This window comes from Penicillium cosmopolitanum, assembly GCF_028827165.1.
Source record: "Penicillium cosmopolitanum strain IBT 29677 chromosome Unknown utg000005l:1.0-4006212.0:1.0-4009387.0, whole genome shotgun sequence".
In the NCBI taxonomy this organism is placed as follows: domain Eukaryota; kingdom Fungi; phylum Ascomycota; class Eurotiomycetes; order Eurotiales; family Aspergillaceae; genus Penicillium; species Penicillium cosmopolitanum.
Window position 1 is genome coordinate 1,087,182 of NW_026622675.1, and position 11,527 is coordinate 1,098,708.

The 11,527-nt window shown below is 49.7% G+C and overlaps 5 protein-coding genes across 5 annotated transcripts; 2 read left to right on the top strand and 3 right to left on the bottom strand.

Moving 5' to 3' along the window:
* Window positions 1-982: 982 nt before the first annotated feature.
* On the bottom strand, window positions 983-3,910 carry mrd1 (RNA-binding ribosome biosynthesis protein MRD1; the record flags this gene model as incomplete). Its single annotated transcript, XM_056628094.1, has 4 exons — window positions 983-2,191; window positions 2,244-2,513; window positions 2,762-3,562; window positions 3,683-3,910. 4 exons carry the CDS (start codon window positions 3,908-3,910, stop codon window positions 983-985), a joined length of 2,508 nt encoding a protein of 835 aa, XP_056490828.1.
* A 322-nt stretch (window positions 3,911-4,232) lies between these two features.
* N7509_003458 (dynein light chain DYN2) lies at window positions 4,233-4,857 on the top strand (the record flags this gene model as incomplete). The annotated part of the gene is made up of 7 exons (XM_056628095.1): window positions 4,233-4,263; window positions 4,320-4,342; window positions 4,397-4,430; window positions 4,480-4,514; window positions 4,585-4,611; window positions 4,668-4,737; window positions 4,793-4,857. 7 exons carry the CDS (start codon window positions 4,233-4,235, stop codon window positions 4,855-4,857), a joined length of 285 nt encoding a protein of 94 aa, XP_056490829.1.
* A 389-nt stretch (window positions 4,858-5,246) lies between these two features.
* Window positions 5,247-6,094, top strand: N7509_003459 (rhodopsin family protein; the record flags this gene model as incomplete). Its single annotated transcript, XM_056628096.1, has 6 exons — window positions 5,247-5,277; window positions 5,356-5,475; window positions 5,650-5,674; window positions 5,714-5,786; window positions 5,855-5,895; window positions 5,953-6,094. The coding sequence occupies 6 exons, from the start codon at window positions 5,247-5,249 to the stop codon at window positions 6,092-6,094; spliced, it is 432 nt and encodes a 143-aa protein (XP_056490830.1).
* Window positions 6,095-6,461: 367 nt separating this feature from the next.
* N7509_003460 (sodium:solute symporter family protein) lies at window positions 6,462-8,767 on the bottom strand (the record flags this gene model as incomplete). Its single annotated transcript, XM_056628097.1, has 5 exons — window positions 6,462-7,053; window positions 7,122-7,775; window positions 7,837-8,353; window positions 8,413-8,585; window positions 8,655-8,767. 5 exons carry the CDS (start codon window positions 8,765-8,767, stop codon window positions 6,462-6,464), a joined length of 2,049 nt encoding a protein of 682 aa, XP_056490831.1.
* Window positions 8,768-10,439: 1,672 nt separating this feature from the next.
* Window positions 10,440-11,132, bottom strand: N7509_003461 (SEC61-beta family protein; the record flags this gene model as incomplete). The annotated part of the gene is made up of 3 exons (XM_056628098.1): window positions 10,440-10,474; window positions 10,616-10,955; window positions 11,130-11,132. 3 exons carry the CDS (start codon window positions 11,130-11,132, stop codon window positions 10,440-10,442), a joined length of 378 nt encoding a protein of 125 aa, XP_056490832.1.
* Window positions 11,133-11,527: the final 395 nt, after the last annotated feature.

The following is an 11,527-nucleotide window of genomic DNA, read 5'->3' on the forward strand; positions in this document are numbered from 1 at the left end:
ACAACTGCTCAAGAACGCAGACGGGTGGAAGAGAATGTCAGGACCTGTGAAAGAGAATGTGAGAGCGAGCAAGATGGTGTTTATAGGGAAAATAACTCCCCTGGGGAGGGGTGTGTAGTCCCAGTAGCAGCATAGCGACCTTTGCCTGCACCGCGACCCTCGAACGCCATCTCCATACTCCTAGGCAGGACCTAGTCCTGGCCGTCGCGCGCCCAGACGCCGTGTGGGGAGCAAAGGACGGCCGCCATCTGTCCTTGCCGCGACAAATCAGGAGTCAAGAAAGGGTATGATCTGAAGGAAGTGCTGTCGGATGCAAGGGATGCTGGAGATGCTGGAGCAGCACGATCCAGTCACGAAAGACTCGGAGATTTTGGGCTGCAGGACGGTGACTTTGCCCGACTATCATGCTGGTCAGTGTCGACAAACAATTGTCAGTGATCGGTGGCAATGGACACCCATGAAGAATGTCGGATGTCCAGCGACGTTGCCCATTTGCTCAACCCAGGCTCAGGAATGTCGAGACCACAGCAGCGCACCCATTGGAATGTAGGCGAATGATCATCTCAGGACTATCACAACAAATAACTCACAACCCTTTGATCCTAGTGGTGGTCGCGTGGGGTTTGGATGGGAAGGGACCGAGAGGGGAGAAGGGAAGTATACAAGGAGAGCATCGGCGGGTTAGGGTTAAAGGGTACTGCAGCACCTTGAATGGGGAGGAACAGAAAGAAGCACATGAGCGGCACGAGGGTCTTTAAAAAAATCTGCAGGGCTTAACTGACAGCCGCAGGAACGTGTTCGGGGTATCTCTTTTTCTCTGAGCGCAGGTAAAAAAAAGTAAAAAAATAAGCCTGAAAAAGCGTATGCAAGAAATCGTACATCGTCGTCCTCCACCACCACGCAAGGGGTGCGCTATCGGCCAATCCCAAGTCAACGTCCACCACCCTTCTTACAGGGAGGAAAGGGAAAAGGGACGCGACCTTCATGCTTCCTCCTGAGCCCCTACGGTGAATTTCTTCCGTCCGCCGCCCATCATCTGTTGGGCCTTCACACGGTCCACCTGTTCCCCTACCTTTTTCTCTATCTTCGCGATCTCCTCCTCGGGATCGACAGCCTCCTCGCTCGCGAATTCCAACACCAGTCGGCGACCCAAAAGATGCGTGTTTTTCAACGCGTCGATGGCATTTTCCGCCTCGCGAGCACTGACAAAGTCCGCGAAACCGAAACCACGAGCCGTGCGATCGAACTTTTGCGGAACACGCACGGACCGAAGCTGGCCGTATGTGCCGAAAAGTGATCGAATGTCCTTCTTTGTGGTCTGGAACGGCAAGTTCTTGATAATGATCTTGGTTCGGCGGGCTGCAATTTTCTTGGCAGTATCTTCGCGCCTCCGCTCCTCCGCAGCATCCATGCCCTTGTGAGAGGCACGAATGACCAGCTCGTGTTGGTCGAGCTTGTAGCCATTCATGGCCGCAAGAGCCGACTGAGCTTGGGACTTGGTTCTGAATTCCACGAAACCAAAACCCATGCTTAGGGTCTGACCGGGCTTCTTCGGGTCGGTCTTGGTCTTGATACGTCCGGTAACGAAGCCTTCCAACGGTCGGAAGACCTCCAAGAACTTCTCGTTTGTAGTCGAGAAATCCAAGTTCTTAACGAAGAGGGTCGATGTCATGCCAGTATCCGGCTCATCGGCTGCGAATGTATCCGCAGTAGAGAAACCTTGACCCTTCCCGCGGGTATCGGCGGCAACGGCCTTGGGGGCCACGTTAGGGTCGAACAAATCCCGGGGAGCTTTCTCCAGGAAGATGATTGAGTCCCCGAGTTTGCGGTAGGCCAGGGCCTTGAAAGCTTTTTGTGCTTGGTCGGGTCTGGCGAATTCTACAATGGCAATAGTACCGCTGGGTGGCATAAGGAGGCGAATAATCTGACCAAAAGGTTCAAACATGCTTCGTAGCTCACCAGACTTCACACCATAGGAGAAATTCTTCACCAAGATCGCAGTGTTTCCACGTTCGCGACCCTTGAAGGCATCGATATTAACTCCGTTCGATGCGAAGTACGCCTTTGTTTCTTGAATAACATGCGTTTCAGCATGCGCTTGCTTGACAGCCGCATCAGAAGATGTAGGGTCAAGCAAGTCTGCTTTAGCGACTCCAAGTCTCTCTGCAACGGAAGACATCACAGCATCGGCCTGGAAACAATTAGCTTCAATTTCTACCCTTAAAAGAACGAGTAACACTCACGTTCATGTAGAGAGAGTTCCAGCTGAATGAAGAAGTAGCACCTTGCTTGCGCTTGATTTGATTCTGTTTCTTCAAGGGGAGCTTCGACAATTCATGATCATCAATCTTGTATGTCTTCTTGGCAGAGGCACCCAGGATGTGCATGAGTCGACCCTCAAAGTGCTTTCCATCGAGGGCCTTGTAGGCTTCAATCGCCGCATCCGCATTAGAGAACTGAATGTAGGCAAAACCTTTGCTCTTCTCATAGCGAGTATCAAAGGCCACGTGAACCTAAAATTTCATCAGCGCTTGGTCAAAACAAATTGAGTGGCATGTGCAAGTGAAATGGTTGGGTTGCTCTTCAGATAAACAAGAAGCATCTACTAAAATCTCTTGACCTGTTCACATCATCTGCCTTTGGCATCGGATGTCCCTATCAGGAAATTCATCATGCGAGCGATCGACCGGGCATTTCAAGAATGCCGGTACGAATGGGGGTGGAGGGGCAATAGGAAAGAAGAAAAAGGAGTGTCACTAACCTCGTCAAGTTTGCCATATTCAGAAAAAAGCGGCTCTAGGTCTCCATCAGTGGTATCGTAAGCTAGGTTTCGCACGAACAGGCGAGCAGACTCGCGGATAAGATCAATGTTCTTGTTCTGCTCCGCCGTCAACCGAACTACATCTTCTTGCTCTTCTTCATCATCATCATTTTCATCATCATTAGCTGTGGGTTGAGGGGGTTGAGCGGCAATATTTTCAATTGCCGCATTGCGGGATTCGGGTTCATCGGGAGTGCGACTCTGAGGCTGAGCCGGCTCTGCAACCTTGTGGTCATCAAACTCGGCCTGCTCATCTTCGTCAAGAAGACCCAAAAGGCGGCTTGTCTTTGATCGAAGCCAATCGGCATCTGAGACAGGGGCAGCTTCGCCTTGTTCTTCTTCATCTCCATCTCCCTCTTGGTCATCAAGCATGGGGGAGTCCACGCTCTCATCAGCTCCGCTTTGGTCAACAACCACAGGCTTTGGTGCCTCATCCTTTTCACTAGGAGAGGTTTCCTGCACACGAGCTTTCTTCGGGTGGGAAGGAAACTCCTCAACGACAGCGGTGTCCTGAGTCGGTTGGTTACTGGCCGGCACAGGCTCCTCAGTTGGATTCACCATGCCATCGTCATTCGCCCATGTGCGAGTCTTGGAGGATGTTTGCATCAAGGAGAGGTACTCCTTGAGCTTAGGGTCTTGGGCCTTTTCATCTCTCTTACGCTTAAGCGCATTATCCGAGGACTGGGTGCCCCTGTCCATATCACGATTGCGAGAAGGGAACTTCTCAGGCTTAGAGTCAATCTACATAGTGGTCAGTCTCCAGACCAACTGAACTGGTCAGCGTGGGGTGGCAAGGAAGAAAGGGAAAGAAAAAAAAAGCAGAAAGGAAAATATTTTCCGTTCACAACAAACTTCACGTACCGGCCGGGCGATGTCTACCGAGATCTTGGACATCTTCAAGAATGTCTTATTGAAGTATTTGACAGCTTCCTGAGCCGCATCATGGCTTTTGAAACCAACAAATCCCATCCGGCGCTTGGGCAGGACATGGGCGTCAGTAACCTGGAAACGGACTGCAAAATGATTGCGAAGCTGATCATTGGAGCATGTCGGTGGAAGACCACTGACGAACACGCGAGTGTTCTCCATTTTGGCGTTCGACGAAAGCTCGTGCAAGAAGGAAGAAACGGACGAAATGATAAATTTATTTCCAACTAAAATATTTGATCGTCGGGAATTAGTACCTCCGGACCGAGACCCACCTGGAGCTCTCCACCCATCTAGTAGGCGGTAAAAGTAAACCGGCAGTATTTGCACAGCGCTATCCTCCACCATGAAGGCGGTCAGAAGGCGCGACCCGATTCCATCACGCGCAAAGTGCAGCTGTCTGTTCCCAAGAACATTCCCTCTGCGCCTGCACAATCTGACCTTACGAACCTCTCGGAAAACTACCTCCCCCAATACCTCAACAATGACTACTGAAACGAAGGACAAGATGGAGGGTGAGTTCTAACTTCACACCAAGAGCCAGACTCTGTTTGTTAACAGCCAGGCACAGCACAAATCAAGTCGGTGGATATGGTAGGACAGATCGATATTCACATCCAGAGTTACAGCGCTCACGCTACTTGATAGACCGAGGATATGCAGCAGGAGGCCATTGCTCTTGGTAGGTGACTTGAACAATCCGCGCACGAGCCATGACTGATAAACCCCAGCGATTGAGGCCATGGAGAAGTATCACATTGAGAAGGTATGTCCTATTACGAACCTGTAACAATTCCAATGCTTCCAGTACAGTTTCTGACAGTTATATTATCCAGGACATCGCGCAGTACATCAAGAAAGAGGTTCGCTCCTTGCCCGCCTTACCCCTCCCCACACCTTCGCTGATAAACCCCTCCAGTTCGACTCTCGAAAGGGTGCTACCTGGCACTGCATTGTTGGCCGGAACTTTGGAAGCTTCGTAACTCACGGTCAGTTCTGAACCCCCGACCCTCATAAGTTCTTTTTATACTCATCTTCCGACAGAGACGAAGCACTTCATTTACTTCTACCTCGGACACTGCGCGATCCTCCTCTTCAAGACCCAGTAAAGGACAACGAATACCAAGACGACAGATGGGGAGATCCCGAGAGAAACCTCGCAAAATACCATTTCTAGCGATCCTTTTTATCTATGCCTCATAACCTTGGTTCTTCTCTTGATTTTCAACAAGCGCTTTCTTTGCGAGAGAGTTGCGGCATTCTGTACATACTGTCATAAATCAGTATCGAATATTTCCGGGATTTCATTATTATCTGCTACATAGAGCTTCAATTGGTGAGGTCTGAGAATCTGTTTGAGTTGTTGTAGTACCCGTACATGCTGGATCACATGGACCTCACGTGCCGCCAAGCAGCCAAGCCACAGCCAGCGCCTCCCCAAATGCCGCTGCCTTCAATCCATTGAACACCATTCCCTCTCTAACTTTCATCAATCATCATGGCATTCTGTATCACGTTTGGAACTCATGGTATGTGACCATGTCCGATTGTCCACATGGAGCTTCCGAACACGAGAGTGGGGACCTGTTCCTGGCACCGTTCTTCAGGTGTTTACCTTGTGGACATCTCCACCCTGCTTAGTAGTATACCTCGGATATTGATTCAAGCCACAGAGTTCACGGGCATGCTCGAAGGCTACGAGCAGGTACGCGCTTACTGCTACAACTGTAAGTGACCTTTCGTTATATTCCTCATTACTGGCGACTTTCCTCCCTAGGGGACGTCACACTAATGCATATCCACCATTGTTAGGCCAACACTGGAACGGCCATTGTGTGACTAGATGGTATGTACCGGATTTGGCAAGATGCTGGAATTTACAATCTAACGGTTATTTCTAGGCCATTCTTCACCATTTGCTTCATTGTACGCCTTCTCTGATTGTTGCTGTGTTGTCCTGTGCAGCGGGGGATATGACGAGATGACTAACATCACCATGACACAGCCTCTGATCCCGCTCTCAACCCACAAGTACAAGGTAAATACTAGGACCTCTAAAAAAGATCGATTCTCAATCAATGTCATTGGAGCTAACATTTAATTTAGGAGGTTTTATGCTACACCTGTCGCGTGAGCCAAGATCTTCGGTATGTCACATCATTTTCACTAGCTAGGCAATGCGGATCTAAACCAGTATTATTCAGGGATCGGCCTGATATCACTCCTGAAACACGACCACCACCTCAGATGGCATGGGGTCCTCAGCCACCCCCTCAAGCGTATGGCGGGTACCAACAACAACCGCCACCGCAACAGCAACAGCAACAGCAACAGGACTACAAATAGGTCTCCAAGGTCTTTCGAGGAAATCCGAGCAATCACAGTACTTTTTTCCAGTCGTTTGTTTCGCCAAAATCGAAGGCTCAATGAGAGTGTGATACGTCCTAAAGCCCGATCTCGGCAAGTTCAAGTTGTTCAAGTTCCGGCGTCGGGTTACTAGTTACTTTCTTTTTCTGTTTTCCTCTGCTATCGATGAATGGTCCTTTTAAGTCGCTCGCATACCTGTAACACCTTTTCTTTTAGAAATCCAAAGGGGAAGCACTTCACATTCAAAAATATTATTAAAAAGTAAACCAAAACAAGCTAGGGTATAAAAAGTAAAGCGCAAAGATCGACCGGCAATCATAAACCTATCGTACCATCATCCCATATCCTAAAGAGAAGACTTCACATCCTCTGCGTCCTTACTCTTCTCATCTCCAACCTCCGTCGGCGTCACAACGCCAGAAGGATGTGATGAATCCTCCTTGCCACGCCAAACAGCCGGCTTCCGACCCATAAGATCAAGGAACATCATTCGCGATACACGAATAATGCTCTCACGGCCCTCATACAGCGGGAAAACAACAACGCCAAACAATGTGCAGAAGAGCCAGATAATACCAACAACAACCCAGCCTGTGAAAAACTTCTTGCTGAAGACGTAAGAGCTTCCGTACATTGGGATCGGCCAGAGGATGAGAAAGGCAAAGGCCATGAAGACGGTAAGTGTACGCGAGTATAGTGCGGCACGGTTGAGCTTACGCTCTTCTTCTTCTGCTTGTGCGGCGGAGGAGTCGTTTCCTTCACCGGGGACGAGCTCTAGGTCGATGTGTGCTGCGGCTGCGACTTCGGAGTCGTCGACTTTGCGGATTGCGCGCATGGACTCGTAGTCGTAGTTCTGGGAGCCGAAGATGAATGTGAAGAGTGGGGAGAAGATCATTGGACTGAGTAGGGCAGCCACGTTTCCTGCTAGCATGGGATAGCTAAAAGAATTCGGTTAGTGGACTGCATCCGATATAGCCAGGTGAGAGAATTTTGGAAGAGAACTTACTTTGCACCTGTAGTGTCCACGGTTAAAATACCAGATTCCTTCTTTGCAACCACGAGCCATGCGATAAGAGACACAGCTAGGCCAAGTGGTGGGGAAGCAGCTGCAGCAATCCAATTCTGGCCCTTCCAGAGAAGAGTCATTGCGCCGGGAAAGACAGCAGAGGAAATAATGACGCCCATAAGCAAATACAAATACCCCATACCAATACCAGCGTAGTAAAGCCCCGTGGCAAAGCCAGCCATGATGATCGAGTAGACGATACAAGACATATGCGAAACCCAGACAAGCTTCTTGCCCTTGGCAGATGGCTCAATATACGCCTGCCAGATATCGTAGGTGAAAATGGACGAAACGGCAATTAGCTGTGCCGAGAAGGCGGAAGTCACAGCCATGAATATCATCAATGTGGTGGCCACTGCACCGCTGTATCCGAGAAGTTTGACTGCGGCGAAGGGTAGGACTAGTCCGGCTGTGACATCGCTGTCGCTCATTCTATTTGTGCCTTCCAATGCTAGCGCCGAGATACCCATTGTGCTGGCGCAGAGCCAGGGAATGGCGAACCAGCAAAGGCCTCCGATGACATATCCGGGGAAAGCGTGCACGGGGCTTGCGGCGATAGCTTTGTTGTAGTAGCCGTTGTCGAGGAAAACAGTTCTAGTAGATATTAGCTTATATGATCCAGGGTGATGAGGTTGGATAAAGAAACTGGACGAACCCAAAGTTGCCAATCAGGTTGATGATCCAGAAAATGCCACCCTCCTTCGAGCGCATGGTGACATAGCTTCCCTCCGCATTTCCCTCGACAGGGTGCCTCTTTGCAGCTGCAACAAGGGCATCATAGACCTTGCCCGGCGAACCAAGCTCGGCATTAGTTGCATATGCTGAAAACGCAAAGAGGAAAATGACCACCAAGATAACCACAGTGTGCATGTAGTCCGTGATGAAGGTAGCTTTGATACCGCCGAAGAGAGTATACAGCACCACACCTATGGGAAGTAGGAAACAAGCCGCCGCAGTGTGAACCCCAGTGAGGGAGGTCATGACTGCAGAACCACCAGTCAATAGCATGGCCGTGACGAGGATGTTTGTCATGAGGCAGAAAATGATGAAAACGACATGGACGACTGTGCCGTAGCGAGCCCGGATCACTTCGAGGAAGGTGTGCGCGTTCGGTGCTCGTCGTTTGAGCTCGATAGCAATGGTCGCGAAAAGGAGGATTTGCACGGTTGCGCCTGTATACTATATTAGCACTATGTCATCAAGGCATTGTGCTATAGACGCAAGCACTCACCCGAAGCATAGAAGAAAGGACCCGAAATTCCATATTTATACGCGACTGCTGACGACTGCAGCAGAGTCGCCGCCCATGTCCAGCTACTAACGACGGCAGCAGCGACGAGACCGGATTTGACGGAACGACCAGCTGTCGAGAACATCTCGGAGGTTTGAACTTCATGTTGATACCTAGAGTGAACATATGTTAGATACTGGATTTAATTCGAAGATAAATCATTACAGAGTTGAAAAGCTTACCGTTTCAATGCCCATGTAATAAAGATCATCACCAGGGCAAAAGCAAATCCCAATCCAAGGATAATGCCATACCCAAAGCCCTGGGATAAAGGCGCTGTGAAAGCGACAGCCATTTTAAACCCAGACCCAATATATCAAGTTCGAGATCAATATGGTGAAATCAAGGGTATATAAGTCGGAAAGCTTAAAAAAAGATGAAAAGAAAGATGCAAGGGATGAATATGCAGAAGACGAGCAAATCGATCAAACAATCCAAGTATGAGCCGGATTTGGAAGTTCTAGCCCTATTATAAAGTTAAAGACTCAATTGGCGAACCATGACATTCGGGATAAGGGGAGACATGTTTTATAACAACCACGCCGACACGCAGAAAGACCCAAATCTCCGAATTCGCACGTCCTAACCCCAGCCGACGACGAGCCACTACTCTATCCTAGTGCCTGAGCTTAGATAGGGACATGATCCAATGTACGTTAGGACCCGCTATCCGGACCTAGATAAGGGCTCTTTCAAAGTACATTCCTCTCGTAATGGGACAGGAATAAGCCGGTGGGTAAACTAAACCACGGCGGATTTGTAGCTTGGCTCCCGGAATGATTTCCCCAGAGATCAATCATACTTTTCTCATGCTAACCACAAGCCCATGTACAACCCCTACTTTGTAGAGCAATTCCCATTGGAGTACTGGGCTATCGCGGGTCCTGATGCAATTAGACGATTCGACGAGTGCAAGGCTTATCAGTTGCGCTTTTCTTGGCTCCATCCTGGAATAGTTCTGGGGGTTGTGATTGGTGCAAGGTTGGGTGGTGATAAGAAGGGTTTCCGAAAGTGGAGTCTGGGGTGCTTACCACGAGAATATGAGCATTGACCTACATAGGAGGTCAATCGATCGGGCGAATCCGTTGATAAATTGTTGATTGTTCGATAGGCCCCGCTTAGTCGATTTCTGTGGTCATTGACGATTTCCATGTGCTGGTAGAAGTACCCTGGCAGGGCTGCCCCACTGTCACAAGTGCGGGTGAGAGATTAAGCTCTAGTGACAGCAGAAATTATGTGAGTTTACATTATTTTGAGAAAATTGGACGGGAATTTTAGGGCCTGTACGAGCACTATTCAATTATTGGTAAGGAACTTGCAGATACGAGGTACTGAGTGGCCAATTGTCAACTAGAGCTCCATAGGATCAATAATGCTCTGATTTCCCATTGCTACATGAAAACGCCTACAATTAACCGCAGGCACTGCACGGACAGGACACCATCTACTAGGAACCTTGATGCCTCCCAAGGGAGTCCCTACAGTCTACGGCAGCAACAAAATTGTTACTTGAAACGTCAAGTCCATTACTCGATGCAAACACATTCGGTTGATATGGTACACACACGTCAGACTCCTTCACGCTCCAAACTACCAGCCACACCAGGCCAGCGCCAGGGCTATTTCAGCGCGAAAAGTCGCAGACCAAACGATGCAGTTGAGAGTCAAGGTCACGTGGAAGGGGTCCAAACCGACCTATACAGCGGATAGGTCATGGGCACTCCGCAGCACCCACTATTAAAGAGAAAAAAAGGAAAAACACCACATATGTCGAGAAAAACGGAGTAGCCGGGAAAGATCGTGGCCGCAATTCAGATTCGGAACCAGGATCAAATTTCATAGGGGTATAGGAGAAGGATTGAGGATTGAGGGATGACGTCTCGTAACCCGGGCCGATCATCCACACATTGCCAGATTGTTAACTGCAAAGTGCGAAGCACGGGCTGAGATGGAATCGAGAGAATCGCTTATGCGGAGAACTTGCGGGAAACCTTGGCGATGACTGTTTATATCGTAAATTAGTATCAGTATCAGGATCAGAATTGGACCACGCCCGGCAGCTCAGATATCCAAACTCCATTATTCCATTACGGAAATCATCTCGAAGGGGCTTCGAATGGTGATATATAATGAAAGAACGTACCGTGCAGACCAACAACCGAGAAGATGAAGCCCAGACTCAGCACCAGAACAACAACGGGGTCGACCCGCAGACCGGGGCTCTCATCAGTGTAGAGCTTCAGCATGGTACCCGAAGAACCACCGGCACCAGCAGAGCGAGTAGAGCTGGGGCGAACATTGCGAAGAGACTCCTTGTGGTCAGCGGCGGCACGACGGCGCATAGCAGCGCGAGGACCGCCGGGGGGAGTGGGCGAGGAAGGACGGCCGACGGCAGAGCCGGAGGCGACAGCAGCGCCGGCGGACTTGGAGTCGGGGCCAGACTCGGCACCTGAGGTCAGAGGAGAGGCAGGACGGGGGGAGGCCTATGGAACGTTTGTTAGTGGACTGTAGATGGATTTGACAGGAATACGGGGACGGTTGGACATGGGGGTCGTGGGTGGTGCTAGAATCGAAAGGAAAGGAGGTGTTGGGTTGGGAAGATTGATAGAGAAGCAGATGTGGTTATGATGAGCAATTGAATGATTGAAGACGCTTACCATTGTGAATTGAGGTGGAGGGTTGAAGGGAAAGGAGTGAATGAAGGAAAGTTGGGGGGGAAGATCAGGGCTGGAAGGAGAGGATTTGCGGAGTTCCAATGAGGCCACGATCGCGCTTTCCTGATTCGATACGAGGGGCGGTACTGGTACGGTTACAGGGAGCTTGGCCGGGTGTGTATGGCGGTAATTTTTGCGTATAGATTACGGAAAACCCACCAATCAGAAGGCTCTCTTTGAGACACCATTTACATAGTACTTTACTGTAGTAGAAGCATCGCTACCGAGATCTATCAGCAGTCGGCGTATTCAATTACACGGAGTAGCCTAGTAGGTCATATTGAGGTTATTCAAAATTGATTCTTAGATCTAGGACTAAGCGGTGATCATTGGTATTGCCA